This window comes from Peromyscus maniculatus, chromosome 10 (assembly GCF_049852395.1).
Source record: "Peromyscus maniculatus bairdii isolate BWxNUB_F1_BW_parent chromosome 10, HU_Pman_BW_mat_3.1, whole genome shotgun sequence".
Classification (NCBI taxonomy): Eukaryota; Metazoa; Chordata; class Mammalia; order Rodentia; family Cricetidae; genus Peromyscus; species Peromyscus maniculatus.
Window position 1 is genome coordinate 38,659,272 of NC_134861.1, and position 17,345 is coordinate 38,676,616.

At 39.7% G+C, this 17,345-nt stretch overlaps 1 protein-coding gene across 16 annotated transcripts in view; it reads right to left on the reverse strand.

Moving 5' to 3' along the window:
- The window catches only part of Bod1l1 (biorientation of chromosomes in cell division 1 like 1), a 55,369-nt gene that overhangs the window by 4,432 nt on the left and 33,592 nt on the right, over window positions 1-17,345 (reverse strand). For all 16 annotated transcript variants that reach the window (XM_076546204.1, XM_076546200.1, XM_076546202.1 and 13 more), the window contains exons 15-25: window positions 15,771-15,841; window positions 14,910-14,982; window positions 13,414-13,493; window positions 9,020-9,095; window positions 8,262-8,332; window positions 7,352-7,427; window positions 7,232-7,266; window positions 5,900-5,945; window positions 3,433-3,482; window positions 3,255-3,336; window positions 2,074-2,227 (exon numbers count right to left, since the gene is read on the reverse strand). In XM_076546204.1, the coding sequence (XP_076402319.1) occupies window positions 2,074-2,227; window positions 3,255-3,336; window positions 3,433-3,482; window positions 5,900-5,945; window positions 7,232-7,266; window positions 7,352-7,427; window positions 8,262-8,332; window positions 9,020-9,095; window positions 13,414-13,493; window positions 14,910-14,982; window positions 15,771-15,841 (814 nt within the window). The remainder of the gene's footprint in view (window positions 1-2,073; window positions 2,228-3,254; window positions 3,337-3,432; window positions 3,483-5,899; window positions 5,946-7,231; window positions 7,267-7,351; window positions 7,428-8,261; window positions 8,333-9,019; window positions 9,096-13,413; window positions 13,494-14,909; window positions 14,983-15,770; window positions 15,842-17,345) is intronic.

Genomic DNA, 17,345 nt, shown 5'->3' on the forward strand with positions numbered 1-17,345 from the left:
TTCCTTTGCAAATTTTACCACAATTTAGAAGATGACTCTGAAAATAGCAAATATAGTGGCAGACAAGGGCACCAAAGAGCTCATTAAAACAGAGTAAGACACTGAAGTTATTGAAAGCATGGCACACAGAACTAAATGCTGATGCTCCAAGTAGTCAGTTATACAAGAAAGAAATCAGATTAGAAAGAGCTGACTTTCCAGAGAAAAGGAAGAAAATGGATTTACTTAGTATACAAACTAAGAACTAGAAACTCCAATTTGGATGCATACTGAAAATCAGTATCTATAAGATCAGAACAAGCCTTCTGGATTATTTGGTCCACACCTGGTGTAGAGCATTTGTTTCTTAGAGAGAGATAGACTAGAGAGCAAACAATGATAAGATGACAAGGAAGCTCAGGACAAGAAGAAGGCCTGAAAACTGCCCTAAATATGTAAGGGGAATTATTACGAGGGGCAAGGAGATGAACTTGAAACAAGAAGTCACAGGGAGGCTGGCTTCTGCAGTGCACAGGAAGAGAAGGCCAGGGAGGAAGAGGTTTGCCTGCCCCTGAGGTCTGTACAAGAGCAGGACCAACACAGAGGAGCTGCTGTGGCTTAGGCGCCCAAGGTTAGCAGTACTAGAGGATCAGAGTGTACACAATCCGACACTGAAGACCCAGGAACCACAAAGATACCAGAGCTCTGGGACCAACCAACACATGTTGAGAAATTTAAACCAAACAGAAAAGCATCTGTTAGTAAATCTCATGTTCCTAAAGAACATTGACAACACTGATAACTCATGATCACAAACCTATAAATTACATGACTTATTCTTTTAGAAATGTATTTTCCTTATTCTTAAAACAATACCATACATGTATATAATGCAATTTGGCTACTGTTTTGAGGATAGTTGTGATATTGCTAGTGATTGTTGGATATAGTCCGGAAGACAGAAAGTCTAAGCAACACTCTGTAGTTGAGCCCACTACACCGAAGGGCTTCTCGGATTGTGTAAGAGGGAAGCAGAGGTACTGATGAGATGGGTGCTGCACTCCGGCATGTTCACTCTCTCAGCACAACTCCGGGTTCAGTGACTCCTATTCATGTCAGCTGTCCCTTCTCAGCAACCCCTCTCCCTCCGAAAGCCCAAACACTAGGCTATTTTAACTTTAGTCATATGAGCTCCTTGATTTTGTCTTTTGTCTTTAAATAATCTCACTCTTTTGAGAAATCAAACCATGTTGCTAAAGAAATGGGATGAATTTAAATCTTTTTGTAAACATGATACAGTATTATTTTATTATTATGGGGACAGATGTTAATGGTAAATCTTCAAAGGAAATATTTTATAGAAGATTGTGCCAAAATCAACAGTGTGTGAATGACAGTAACACTGGAATACTCTGCTCTGGCAAGAGTGGTGAACACTAGGGAGAACTAGGCGGCGCAGCCACACATTCTCTCTCAACGAATGCAGTAGGAAGGGGCACTGCTGGTGTTAACAGGGGCAGTGACAGGGAGGAGCTAGGGATGAGTCTTGTGGGCAAATACTACAACAGGTTTCCTTCCTTTAGGACCTTGCCAAGCCTAAAATAATTCATTTTATTTCATGTCCTTAAACTTAGAAGAAGCAGAGAGAACTCACTGGCTTCTTCAAACTCATGTGACCACATGCTGGGTCCTCCCTCCCCACCCCCAAAGTTTTGTGACTCTACTAGGGTTTGAGAGAACATACTTTAGGGGAACACACAAACTCAGGCAGTTCATCAGGGTCAGCACAGGTGATGGCTGTGTGTGGGCCTCTGGGCTCCCTCATGGTCCTCAGCACACAGTGTCTGAGAAAGCAGATGCTTAAAAATGTCTGGAGAGAATTGACAGGTTTCATCAAACAAGCTCTTAAACCAGGCAAAGACTTTGAAGTAATCTCCCAGCAACTGAGACAGAAAACACATTCTCCATGAGATGATACAGTAGAGATGAGAACACGGAAAGGAAACGGCTTCAACAGAGTCCCATGACACCCAGAGCTGTTTCCAGACAGAGCAGCTGCTGAAGGCTCTGGAGGCTCTTGGTTGTTCCCATTACCTCTGGGCCTCTGATCTAGTGGTAGATCTCGTGGTGGCTCCCAAGGGCTCCTCCTCCTCCTCTTCTTCCTCTTCCTCATCAGACTCCTGATCTTTTTTGTCCTCAGATGTTTCAGAAACTGATTTCTGGCGCTTTCTTTCTGGCTCTGAGGATTCTGTTCAGACAGAAGGGTAACACCTGGACTATACAATTCCCAAAGACGCTTCCCCAGGACAGTCATGGAGTAGAACTTAGGGTCTTAGCAACTTGGAAGCAGAAGAAGTGCTTTTCCACTTCCTTTTGGTCTCAGTACTTGCAATTCACAACTGTTTACCTTAATCTCAAACACATTTGGGATAGTTTACTTATGCATCTCACGGCCAGCATTTGCAAAACCTTCACACGAACTCAGGAAAGCATCTGGATGTGCCATTTCTGGCAGGGATTAGAGCCATTTCACACACATTTATGCAACATTAATTCTAGTTGCATCCGGCTTGATTTTTCTTCATCTAAAAAGTACTTTTTAAAAAAGTGTAATTTTGCCGGGCGGTGGTGGCGCACGCCTTTAATCCCAGCACTCGGGAGGCAGAGCCAGGCGGATCTCTGTGAGTTCGAGGCCAGCCTGGGCTACCAAGTGAGTCCCAGGAAAGGCGCAAAGCTACACAGAGAAACCCTGTCTCGAAAAAACCAAAAAAAAAAAAAAAAAAAAAAAAAGTGTAATTTTTGAAAAAATAAGACTGTAATTAACAATGTACAGATGTATCTATTTCTTGTGCTTTTTGTTTTTTCCTCTATTTACTTTGTTCTATTTTCACAATAAACCTGTCTGTCTATCTGTCTGTCTGTCTGTCTATCTGTCTATCTATCTATCTATCTATCTATCTATCTATCTATCTATCTATCTATCTATCTATCTATCTAACATCCTGGCCAAAGTTTCCTCTTTCTCGTCTTCTCCCAGTACCCCTCCCCCTGCCTTCCTTCTCTGCAATCTACTCCTCCTCTGTTTCTGTTTAGGAAAGGGCAGGTCTCCCGTGAGTATTAGCAAAACATGGTATATTAAGTTGCAGTAAGACTAAGCACCTCCCCCGTTTCTTTTTCTTTCTTTCTTTCTTTTTAAATTGGCCTGTTTTCTAGAGAGAGAGAGAGAGAGAGAGAGAGAGAGAGAGAGAGAGAGAGAGAGAAAATTAGACTTATACCAGCATCATCTGATGAAGTCAATGAGCGTTTGGGCTTTCTTCCTCTCCGCCGCATACTTGCTATTTTTTCTTCACTATCATCCTAGAAGCACCATATTAAAGTTGAAAGGGTGGTTAGCTGAGCATTTATTAAGTGTATTTCTACAAGAGACACCTTAATTAGAAAACTAGTACTTACATTACTTGTACTTCTTTCTTGTAGGCTGGCTGTTTCTTTATTGGTCTCATCTTTAAAAAAACAGAAATTAAATTTCAGCAGTAGGTCTGACCTGTTTTATCTGTCATTATTTCAATGCTAATATACTGTTATACAATGAGTTATTTTGGATTTTTTCCCCCAGATTTGGGAATATCAGCAAATACCATAAGGAAAGCTCTTAGGAAGGTGACCCACATGTAAAGCTAAAATTGGGGTTTGGGAGGTAGCTAGCTCAGTCAGTGAAAGCATGAAGACCTGATTTCAGACCCTTGACCAACATGCTGGTGAGGTGGAGGGAATGCCTGGGGCTCGTGGCCAGCCAGTCTACCCTAACTGGTGATTTCCAAGCAGATGACATTCTTGACGATGACACTTGAGGCTTTCCTCCGACCTCCATGTGCAGGTGCAGACATACATGCACACAAGTATATCACCCTGCCCTACTCTCACACATACATATTAAAAAACAAATATAAAATGCACTTATATTTCCTATATACCTCATCCACATGGCTAGAAGGTAATATTATGCAGTATTTTTAGTGTGTCTGTATTCTGAGAGCAATCCACAGGGCAGCTATGGAAATTTCCACTTTATCATGTCAACACTGGAAAAGTTTTGGATTCTGAAGCATTTCAGATTTTTGAATAGAGATGTTTCTTCTAAATCTCAGTACTGCTCTATAAATACTTTAACCTCAGTTTACAGTTTGGAAAAAGCGGCTTGAATAAGTTGGTTTCTATAACTTGTTCAGTCATGCAATTCATGAGTAGAGTGGTATTTGGACTCTTTTCACTCCAGATACACACATCACGGAAACAAAAAATAAATGCATTATAAGTCTGCTGGTAGACTTCATTTTATTCTTTAAACAACTGTCTTATGTAGATGTTACAATTTTCTGAGAACACATTATGGTAAGGAAAATAAAGATAATGTAGTATATTATTTCAATATAAAATTATGGGCAAGTACTCAAAAACTAATTTTGTAGCCTAGGCCACCACTCTGGGCTTCAAAGGTTCTATTCCTCAGAGGTGAAGAGAAGAGTATTTTCTCTTTTCTGAAGGTTCATTACACTAAGGAACATAGAAAAGTTAATCCAATAAGATCAAAGAAGTCTGTCCTAAGCTGGTCATTCTCACCCAGACTCAGGAAATAACAAAAAAGCAAAATCACCACATAATCACAAAGATCACAATCTTTATAATGAGTCCAAGGTATGAAGACTTCTACTGATTTAAATACTATAATAAAAGCAGGTTAAAAACTAAACAGAAGCAGATTGTTCCTCTGTTAGCAAAACAAAAATAAAAACAAAAGCAAAAAAAAAACAAAAAAAAAAAAACACAAAAAACAGAAAACCCAAACAACAGAACAACCTTCATTTACCAAGAGACAAGAAAAAACACAAAGCAAGATCAAAGCTTATAGATAAGTAGGTGCGTAAAACCTGTATACAGGCTTATGTACTTGCTGTATCTTGCTGACCAGACTGTAAACTTTCCCAAGTTACACAAACAGCTGCCATATTCACCTTCTTTTCATATAATCAACCTTAAGCCCACTGACAGTTTTTTTTTCATTTAAAAATCCTTAAGCTAGCCGGGCGTTGGTGGCGCACGCCTTTAATCCCAGCACTCGGGAGGCAGAGCCAGGCGGATCTCTGTGAGTTCGAGGCCAGCCAGGGCTACCAAGTGAGCTCCAGGAAAAGGCGCAAAGCTACACAGAGAAACCCTGTCTCGAAAAACCAAAAAAAAAAAAAAAAAAAAAAAAAAAAAAAAAAAAAAAAAAAAAAAAAAATCCTTAAGCTAGGAGATTAAAATGTACAACCCATTAAAAAATCTGAACAAGGCAGACTAAATAATAAGGAATGCTTCTATTTCTATTAGCCTCCCATCCAGGGGCAAGCAATATCAATATTTTGTGATTTTTTTTCTCCCTTTTGGAATGAGGACAAAATACTTGAAATGATTTCATCTTTTTAAGATCTCAAGTCTGTATGGTACAGAGGGTTCTTTCAGACATTATTATTCCTCTGAGCTTAGTTTCTTGGGCTGTGACTCTGCTTCCACGGTAACAGTGCTCCAAAGAGCTACTTCTTCCATTTCACCTCAATCTATAGCTTGGCCACTGCAGTGATTTCTCTTCAGCCTTCTTTCACTATTTTGCTTTCTACTGTCTTGCCCTTTTGTGATGACAATGCCCCAGACTGAAACTCCGATTAAAGAAAAAAACCCAGTAAGTATATGTAACTTTCTTTTTTAACCAAAAGCCAACTCAGTTCATGGAGAAACAACAAAATCTCCCCTAACATCCAGGCTAGGTTCCCTGCTCAATTAGGAAAAACCTCTTATTTAGAAAACTACTCTGAACAGTCCTTGTGCATGAACTGAAAACATAGTAGCTCCTTAGATCATAGGCTGAGGAATTCTTGGTACATACCTGCTTGGCTGGCTTTCAGTTTGCTGCTAGGTGGAGATTGTTCTACCTAAATTTAAATGAGTAAAAATTAAAATGAACAGTTTGTCATCATCATACAGAAAGGCAACCAGTAAATTTTAAGACATTTACTTAATACATTATCAGAATAATGGGGACCTATTTCTTGTGGCTGGTCCAGCAGAGCTGGCACGTATGGGTGCCCATGCACCCGAATAATCTCTGACGAGTATCCTCCCACCACCGTGCTGCAACTCTGGAGACTGCCCGAACAGTGAAATGTCCAAACTGTCAGTTTTCCCTGAGGCCAACAAGTGCTTTCACATGTGGTTCTCGGACTCTGCAGTCTTATAGTACTACGAGAGAAGTACTTTAGGTACTACTGCACTGTGCTTCTTCATAGCCAAGAAAGCAGTCTTGAAGGCTTACATGACTGGCTGCAGGCCACAGGTCTGGGAGGAAGTGACAAAGCTGAGGTTTAAATCCAAAGTGATGTTTTCTAGGCCACTACTCACTGCCATCCAAGTATATGGAATGAAATCCTCATATAATGATTTCACTGGGTATGTTCTTCAGAGTCAAAGAGAAGAACATTCGAAGAAATAAAGTAGCAGTACTGGGAGATGGCTGACTTAATAAAGTGCCTGCTCTATAGGTTGGGATCCTAGCACCTGTGTAAAGAGCTGGGTGCAGTGATGAACATTTGTAACCCAGAGTTGGTGGGAGAGGCAGGTGGATCCTGGGAGTTCACTGGTCAGCCAACCTATCTGAATCATGAGCTATAGGTTAATGGAGAGACCCTGCCTCAAAAAATATATAAGGAATATATAACTTATATAAGTTATAAGGAAGACACTTGATGTCAATCTCTGGCCTTCATGTGCATATGCACATCCATGCATTCACATATACATATACATCCACATGAACACACACTATACCCATACCCACACAAATAGCATTAATAATTCCCCTGCTCTAAAATCAGTGTATATTCAGTCTAAAAACAATTCAAGAGAAAATTATAAAGCAGCAAAAGTCATCAGAAACTTCCCATGGAAAGTCACTACTCAAAACCACACAAAACAGTGAACTTGGTATTTTAACCAAGGCTCTCTAATTTTACATAACTGAGCTTCTAGGAATTGATGGAACAGACTTAATAATGGCTATTAAAACTCTGTCCATAGGAAGATATCAAGGCATCATCTGAATGGCTAACTCACATTTTAAGAAAGTCTTCTGAAGTACTTAAAGTAGTTTACAACACTAGATGTTCACAGGCTAAGAGCACATATTTGAATGTTTTTTTCCTCATCTTTTGCAATTACTTACAGAGGTAATGCCAGTCTCTGTTTTGGAATCTTCTTCTAAAATAATAATAATAAAAAAATTACTTAGATGGTCAGTTCAGAAAGTTCTTGTGTATGACTTGAAAATGAGCCAAACACCTACTCGTTTTCAAGGCTGTTTCTGTCGGGTATTTTCGAGGTCTTCCTCTTTTCCTTTTAATAATTATCGGCTGATCGTCCTAAGAGAGACATGAGAAAAAATCCCCAACAGTAAAAGAATAACTTACTCCCCACTGTATCAATTCAGAGTTCCGTTCCTAACAGGAATAAACCCAGCTTAGACATGATGTTGAAGGTCTTGCATTTACTCTCACTGCAGTCCCCCTGCTTAGTGAGTGTGACAGTCCTATCAGTCCAGGGTCCCACAGGAGTGACAAGAGCTTAGTGAGTGTTGTCCACACAAGAACTATGTATGCCCATTTAAACTGGGATTTGGTTCAAGCTACTTGTGGTCAAATGTTATCTCCTACAGGAAAAAAAAAATCTAATGAGTTTCTCACAAGAAACTGTTAAAGAGTTGGTAAACTAGCAATGGCTAGTTTGGACTTAGAGGGCTCTCTCAGGCCACTGTCATTCTCTGACCCAGAAGCTCCCTGTGAATAACTAGGCTGGAAGCAGACACGGCTGGCGTAGACTTAGTGAAGACACAGCCTCCTGTGAACCCGTGACTTTGCCTTACCACGCTGGGTCTCCTTGGCCCTCCTCCTGCTGCTCCCATTTCCCTATTTGCTCCTGCAGTGCTAAGCTGCTAGGCCAGGAACCTGACAGTGTCCCTGTAGAGTATTGGACTGACCCTATGTAATGATGCCATAAGTAGGTTTCAAATAAAAGCTTTGATGAAATCAGACAAAATGAACACAATTAATCAGAATGACATTAATAAAGCATACTGTTTGAACAGTGTCCTACTGCACTAAAACTGGCTGAAAAGTACTTATGAAAAACTCATGTAGAGGCACAGGACACATTTGGATGTCATTCTGGAGAAAATCAATAGGAAAACCAGTTCTTACCTCCTGTGACTTGATATCATCTTCATTCAGCTCAATCTTTTCGCCTGTACTCTCACTGCCGCTAAGGTCATCTGGGGAAAATGCAGAGCTCAATGCAATGCTGGTAACCAGATAAGCTTTCATCACACCCCAGAGGATCTGCACAGTCTCAGACACATACGTGTACACACGTAGATGCACATACACACACATACTTCATTTGCATACCTTCATTATTAAAACTAATAAGCCTGATTATAGTTATTTAAGAAACAGCATACTTTGAGAAGAGGATCCAAATTAAAATGATCCCCAACTTTACAAACTTAAGCCTAAGGTACTGTACTATCTGGGGGGAGCAAATGGGCAAAAGGACATCCCAGCAGGTGAAGTGTGGGGTGGCCACCCACCAATCCCACAGTTTTCCAGAGTTTTCTTGAGTGAGAGCAGCAGGAAATATTAGATAGAAGGATTTAGAATGTGTAGATAAACAGACAGAAAATACAGGATAGCCTCAAAAGGGCCTGGAACCTATTCCAACCGGCCCTGACTGTCTCTGCCCCAGGCTATTTACAGAAATGCCAAGGGGTAGAGCAAAAGACCTCCCCCAGCACAGTCAAGTGCAGACCATTTCAGACACCTGCACTCAGGCCCGTGGTCTAATCATCCCCTCTATGTGGACCTGCTTGGTAAAGCCACTAGGAACCTGAAAATGAGCTCCCACAGTGAAGTTTAGCATTGGCTGAGCCCCAGCACCCACAAGCAAGGCTTTCACTCACCCCTGTCGTCCAGGGCAGTACTGTTCTTTTTTGAACTTGTTTTAGAGAATTCCTCCAGATCCCCAGAGTTCTCTTCCTGTGGAGAAGTTGAACAAGACCAGAGACTTCATTTTCAAATTTAACTTTGTCTCCATTCATACTCCCCTGAGTCTCTCTCAACAACAATGTCCTAGTTGTCATGTAGACTAGTTTGATAAATGTTTTTAAAAACATAACCATTATTGCAGTTAGTGGAACTGTTAAAAAGAGATTAAAAAAACTGAAGGCAGAAAAGCAAGTTTAGATACAAAATACCAAGGTCAGGGTTAGTTTTATTTTCTTTTTTTAAAATGTACTTTTTCTTTTTAAGAGAAACTTCAAAGGAAGAATTATTATAAATTACATTTCTTTATGGAGTGGTAGAGGAGAAGGGTATAGGGAAGGAGTAAGAGGGAATATGCCAGAAAGAACATGTGGGGATTCAGATGAGCTAATTTAGAGTAGTAATCCCTAACAGTTAAATTATTCACATTTAATTGAAATAAGTTTTGAGCATGAAACATCAAGTGAACCCTGCCAGCTACAACAATGACTGGCCATAAGCTGCAACAGTGGCATAAACATCACGGAAGCAACCAACTACCTTCTGATTAAAGTCCCACTCCATATGACGAAACTCATACCTGGACTATTGCCGGGCCAAGAACTTGTGACTAGAGAAACTACTACCATTTCTGCTAAATGGACACAGTACTAAACTGACTCTTAATTACTTATTAAACCCACAGATGCATCTCGTAACCCTCATCAGAGAAGCTTCTATTTGTAGTAGATAGAGATCAACACAGAGATCTACAACTGGCCAAGGTGAAGAGAATAAAAGACTGTTGACTGCTCAGCCCTCAATGGGACATCTACATCATATCCCCTCCTCCCAAGGCTCAGGGATCATCACAGAAGAAGGGGCAGAAAGATTGTAAGAGCCACAGGTGGTGGATCGCTACAGGCAAACAGTGTACTTCGGACACAGCAGGGAAGCACCACATATGAAATCACAAGCCCTATGGTGCAATCTCAGGCCAAATAAAATCCCAGCATGGAGAGGAAAGACAGATCTGAAGTCCAACTATTGGCAACTAATAGCTACTGGGAGAGGGAGAGTCAGTTTTCTTTAAAGTGTTTCCCCTGGTAGGTTTATCATGTTCCAGTGGAAGGCCATGCATTCAAGAATATATGGGTAGTACAAATTGAACTTGATGGGTTAAAAAAAAGAAAAAAAAGCTGTTTCTGTTAAGTAGGAAAGGGATGAGAACAACAACAACAAACTCTATTTCTGGCATGTGTTTTGAAAATGCCTTTTGATTAGTCAAGTATTACTAAGTAAAAGGAAGATCAGTTCTGGTGTTCTACACAGTAGCATGACACAGATAGTGGCAATGTATTATATTAAAAATGGGAAGACAGAATGCTGAGTGTTTTCTACACAATGAAGCAATAATATTTAAAGAAACAAATAAGCTCATTTTTATTTGAACACTGCACTTATATATGTACCATGCTGCAACATGGTATCTTACCATATATACACACACACACACTCTCTCTCTCTCTCTCACATACACATACAGTTTTTATGTCAACTAAAACCTAAGTTACAGTTTAAACAAAACTCCACAAAATGTTTACAGCACTAACATGCTCAAAAAAGTAAACAAAGTAGGAGGAGATCAAGATTAAAAAATTGAAGTTTCAATTTTACTGCTTTAATGGTCTTTTATATAACTATAAGTAATTTCCATTATTTTAAATTTTACTTAAATTACTTTTTGAACGACCCATTATTATCCTCATTTCTTTCCTTTCTTTTTTCTTTGTGGCACTGGAGGGTCTAGGATTGCCTTACATCCCTCCCTTCACAAAGGCACTCAGTGTCACCAGGTGTTTTATGTTATTTATTTTTTGCATGTGCTTAAGTGCACACATGGCACATATATGGAGGTCAGAGGACTTTTCAGGAGTCACTTCTCCCCTTGCACTGTGTGGGTCTTGGGATTTGAATTCAGGCTATCAGACTTTACCCACTAAGCCATCTTGCTGGCCCACTTTTTAGAAACTTAAGAAGGTATAAATACAAAGCAAAAATATCCACATTATACCATACTTAAGGCTTTCTAAACATTTGAGTTGCTGGCCTATTTTGAGGCAGATCCCTTCTCCCTAGTAATAAGGAAGACAAGGAGCTTGTGTTATCTCCTAGTGATAGCAGAGTGAGCTCAGGTGTTTCTCATTTGTCTGTGACTACATAATGAATGGTTTCTTTATAGGAGCCCTAAGTATCCAGTGTGGAGGGTCATTCCAGTTAACACTAAGCTAACAGATTCTGCAAGTTCTCTTAACTGATTACCTGTAAATTCTAATCACATGATGCTAAACGCAGATCATTCTCAAGTTCTCTCACCTGCAGAACTCCCAGCTTTCCCTAGGGTATCTTGAAAACACTACACGACCAGGACCAAGACAAGGAATTACAGACATGACTGACAATGTAGCTCAGTGACTTCAGACACCACGGCTAGTTTCTGTATCATTCACAGAGAATTTTAGAATAATTGTAAACAGAAAGTAGAATTAAAAGCAGTTCTGTCATTTAATTAATATTCTAGAGTAGTGGTTCTCAACTTTCCTAATGCTGTGACCCTTTAATACAGTTCCTCATGTTGTGGTAACCCCCAACCACAAAACTATTTTCATTGCTACTTCATAACCATAATTTTTTCTGATGGTCTTAGGCAACTGCTGTGAAAGGGTTATTCGATGTCCCCAAAGGGGTCACAACCCACAGGCTGGGAACAGCTGTCCTTGTGGCTTATCACTCTTTCAGCTTGGGAGGGCACAGGCTTAGAATATGGAAGTTCAGCCCACCTAAGAACGCTTAACAGCTGTCTCTAGAGCAAGCTATTTAATTTGCCCTCATGTATCTAGTGACTTCCAACCTTGACCCTTTTCATGTGCTGAAAGGTGGAAGGACAGAGGTGTGTCTGTGGTAGTTGGTGTTTGCTCCAGTTCACATGTGGCTGAAGATGCTGTCCAGTTTTCGTGTCTAGGATAGACTATCTATCCGGTTAGGGATGATTCTTACAGAACAAGCACTGGGTCCCTCAAGAATTCCGCCAGCTCCCAATGACATGCAGGAACTCATTTTTATTCTGTTTTCCATTTCCCCAGTGCCTGGAATTTTTCCAAATTCAATTTTTAACTTCTTTTAGTCTTGCCATACCAACTTGCCAATGACTTATTGCTTCTAAAAGTTCTCTCATTATCTTTATTTCATGAGCTGTCATAGGAAAGGTAAAATCACTCCCAACCTAGTAGCTTGTCTACAGATCAGCATTACTGTAAAATGGGACATTAAATAGCTTCTGAACACAGCTTCTATGCAGGAAAATACCATTTCATAATATTGAAAATATTAGCTATGGATGATGTTTTATGTTGAAGGACTGAAGATAGAGTCCAGGGTCCTATGCACTCTATGCAAATGCTTTATCGCTGAGCTATCAGATTTTACTTAAATTCATTATTTAAAAACTTATATGAAATTGGGGGTGGGGTGAAATCTCCTTCAAACTGCTTCTCTATTAATTTAAAAGTATTATCTTATCATCTAGTTGTGAACAGGGCAATGAGGAATGAATTAAAAGCCTATTTCTTTCCTAGGTACACACCCACTGAAATTCATGGTACTATGCCACTTTTCCTTCTTTGGTTTTTAAGAGTCCTCTCTTTATATTTAGTTCACCAGTTCTTGCAGACACAAGAATTCCTGTAGTGTGCAGGAAGTCAGCTGTTATATTTGCATAAAACTAGAACTAGGTGGAGAAAAATAACATGGGCAAGAGAGACAGATGATATCACTCAAGAGGTCCCCAGCAGGAAGTGTGCAAATCTGGGACAAGCAGGAAGGGGAGCAGAAGGAAGGCAAGGACCCACAAGCTGCTTCTCTAAATCCCAACACAAATGTAAGAGCTATGGGAAAAGTGCAGATCCGGGGCTGCTGGACTTGAGGCAGAAAGTATTCAGAGGTAGCATATCAACATTGCTAAGTAACACATATCACCACTGGTGCAAGTACATCTATGCTAAAAGCACATTAGAGCTGGAAGAAACCATCTGGAAATGCTGAGAAATAAGCAAGATCACTGAACAAAGTCATAAGTGAACATCAAACCTGTCATATTACTACAATCTTGCAGTTTATTATTATAAAGTAGCAAATTTATATATCTTTTATAACAAGCTGGTTATTGTTAGATACATGATATAAGGATAATAGAATAAAAATTGTAAGTATTCACAGTGATGCAATTAGGCTACCTCCCTCCCTCCAAATTTAGAACTAATCAGTAGAAAAATACCTTTGTGTCATGTGGCTCAGTTTCAGAATACTGTCTCTGTGCTGTTTCTATTCTGGAAACCAGGACATCTGGGCTATCATCTGTAAATCACAAAAGAATCACAAAAGAACAAAAACTAACTGAAAATGAAATACAGTTCTATTTTAGGGCATTTGCAGATTTTTTTTTTTTTAGGTCTGTGATACACTAAAGCCAAAAGTTATTCTAAATATATTTAAAATGTTTGGGATTTGAGCACTCAGCAATGGTTGAACACTCAGCATTGGTCTTTGGCTTGCCGAAGAAAGGGAGCATAAAAAAATCTTCAAATGTTATCAGGGCATGATAGTTTACCCCCGAACTCAGGAATGGAGGCAGGGAAGAATATTGCCAGTCCAGGGCCAGTCTAGGCTACATCTCAAGACCTTGTCTCAAAAAACAATCCCACCCTGAAGTCCACATGGTACCATGAGGTCTAGCAGGAAGGGCTGGGCACATGGAGTCCCAGGGACACTGGTACTTTACTTCCTTGAAAAAGCTCAACCCAGGAAGCATGGCCTTGAGTGGGACCTGGGCTGTGTGAGCAGGCTGCTTGGGGAAGTAAAGGAAATCTCTCAGCTTTAGCCTATATTTACTAGATGCTATGAGGATGACCTGGGACTGCACATAAAGAACCATGTATAGTATCCGAATGTAAAATGTGAGTTATTTATTACTACAGAATAATCACATGCTTCTACTTAAAAAGGAGAAAATTGTATTTTCTTATATGTTCACTTAAGTATTTAATGAATTTCTACTTTGTGTCAGGCACTATCTGACATGGCAGTCACTAGCAACATGTATTTCAGTCTTACTCTATAGCTGCTAGGCCTGGACCTAATGTCCTGTTGCTTAGTCTCTTGAGAAGCTGAGCTTCCAGGTCCATGCCATCAGGCCCAGCATTAAGACAGAAAGCATCACAGTGCTGTGCCATTATGTATTTAGATTTATTACTGTGGCCCATCCTAACTAATACACTGAAAAAAATATTAATGAAAAAAATTCAGTCTTTCATTTACACTGACCATATCCAAATGCCAACCATCCTCTAGTACCCACTAGCCATTATACAGATAAATAACTATGGGACATCCACTAATGTAGAAAGTTCTGTCATCTGGCTGTGTTACATGCCATAACGTCAACAAGGTGACACAGAGGCATTATCTCATGTGCCTTGGCTAAAATATCTCACTAGCTTTGCCTGGTATCTGCCCACAACAAAAATCATAGCATTCAGTGCCACTTACGGGCCCCTATAACAGAGATTTGTGACATGTCCTCAAGTTGGGTTTTCTCCAGGAAATAGTCTAATTTCTGGATCTATGTCTGAAAAGATCCTATTGGTGTCTCAAATTAGCCTCAAAAGTATTTACATAGCAAAGTTACTATCTTCATGGATTGTTTTATTGTCCCACATCATTAGCTATGAATATAACTTTTTGGACATCTAGTACAGAAGCTCACATGAATACCTAGTTCATCTTCTGAGGAGGGGTAATGCTGCTTTCTGTTTCTTCCAGACATGTGTCTTTCTTCTTCTTCAACCTGGAATTAACAATGGCCATGTTACAGGCAGCAGGATCTGCATCCAATCAGTTAAAGTAGGACACATAGAAATAATTTCTATCATCTGCAGTAAGTAGGTACATTAATTTAAAAAAATGTTATTAGAAATTCTGGCACCTGGTGGGTGGTGGTAGCACATATCTTTAATCCCTGCCTTCGGGAGGAAGAGGCAGGTGATTTCTATGAGTTTGAGGCCAGCCTGGTCTATAGAGAGAGTTTCAGGACAGCCAAGGCTACACAGAGAAACCTGTCTCAATAAACCAAAACAACAACAACAACAAAAAAAAAAAAGAAAGAAAGAAAAGAAAAAGAAATGTTGGCACCTTTACTTAGACTGAGGTAATCACGATGAAAGGTAGTGCAAACCAGTGCACTTTGAACACACAACAGGGACACAGTACCTAAGCATTATAACACTGTAAGCAAGCACAAATGATATGTGATACACACCACTCTAACATCCATTTAATTTACACAAAGAAATAATACTTGGGCAGCACAAATTGGCTTTGAAGAACTTTTAGGAAAAGACAGGTAGGTGAGTAGGAAGAAAGAGGTGGGTGGGAAAGAATTGGGGAGGGCAAATATGATCAAAACATACATGAAACTTTCCAATAACTAATCAAAGTACAAACAAAACAAAAAGAAATAGAACCTTTCTTTCTGTCTTTCTTTTTTGAAATAAGAATCTCTCTAACACCTTTGTTCATACAGAGTGAAAACCCTACCTATAACACACAAACGCTTGAGTAAACTCTGCAACATACCTCTTCAGGATCTGCTTCAATGCTGCCACCGCTTAGGGCTTCCGCGCTGTCTTTCTGACCACTGAGCATTTCTGAATAGTAAATACAGTAAGAAAAACCATCGTAAGTCTCTGAAATAAAGCATCTGGGTGTTTGTGCATGTGGTTGGGAAAAACTGTCCAGTCATCCCTTTGGGTAGCAGTTGTGCACTAGGCACGGTGGACGGCGACAGTTCAGGTGCTTTTTGAGGTATTCTCCCAAAAATGCTGGTAGGGAAGTTCCACTGTTTATCAGTGTTAAATGTGAATAAACAGGGCCCAAGCAGGAACGGACTATGCCAGTGCCACAAAACTGAATTTTGCCCAGCAGACTTTCAAGGCCTTCCTTCAGCTTTGTAGCCAAACAGTGTTAAGAGTCTCCAAAGAATCCCCATGAAGTACTGCACAACAGCCATCAGATCAGCAAGCATCACAGCCTAACAAGGTCAGGCACAACACAAGTGTGAAGTGACAACTAGGCCACTTGAAGAAAAGCTAGCATTCGGTATACTGAAGATGTGCTCATAACCGAGCAAATCTAGAGACACAGGACACTGCTCATATTTTGAAGGACAGGGACATGCAAAGTCGTACTTTGTAACTAAGAAAAGCTGCAAAATATTGGAATGTTCACCAGTAACAGAAGCAAAAAAACAAAACAAAACAAAAAAAAAACCATGGCATATTCATACAATGGAATACTAACTAGCATTACAGTAAAGTAACTGGACTTATGTACAATAAAGAGGACAGAACCTCAGAACATACTGCAAAGTAGGAAAATAGGGTGGAAGGTGGAAATGGTTTATAAAATGTGGTTACCATTCACCTAAACCAGGCAACATATGCTATGTATTTTATGAAACTAAAACCATACCTAGTAAATGCAGAACAGTGGTTCCCTTTGTGTGGGATAAAAGAGAAAGAGATTGTGACTAGGAAATCCTATTATGGGGACTCACTACATCTGTAACATTTTAATAGGTGAGTGAGACAAATATGCTAAATTTTAAGGCATGATAAATGTGGTGATGTGCACGAGTGTCTATCAATCAATGTCACTGTTTTACTGTTATCTAAAATACAATTCAAGGCAATTATGAGAACTAAGTGTATGATATTTAATTCTTTCTCCAATCTTGGGTTACAGAATCAACAAAATTAGCAGAAACCAACAAAACTTCACATGCTGGCTGAGAAAAAAATTCTCTTTTTGGAGCTAGTGGCCTTCAAAGGTTATGTGTAACAAGGACCGACTCACATAAATGCAACTTCCTGATCTGTTGCTACATTGAGACAGTGAGAAGTTAATTAACAAATGCTCAGCCGGAAGTATGGCATAGCATTTCGTATTTCTACCATAAAAATCACAGGAGACTATGTACTTTGCTCCAACACAGGACTGAATGCACTGTGAGGTTACTAGTAAAGGTCTTGTAGCTAGTTAAGGTCAAATACCACTTCTTAGTCGTACGGCCAAATCACTAACGTTCTCTAAGCTATTTCCTAAACTATAAATGTGATACTTAGTGTTCACTTTAGTGGACTGCATAAACTA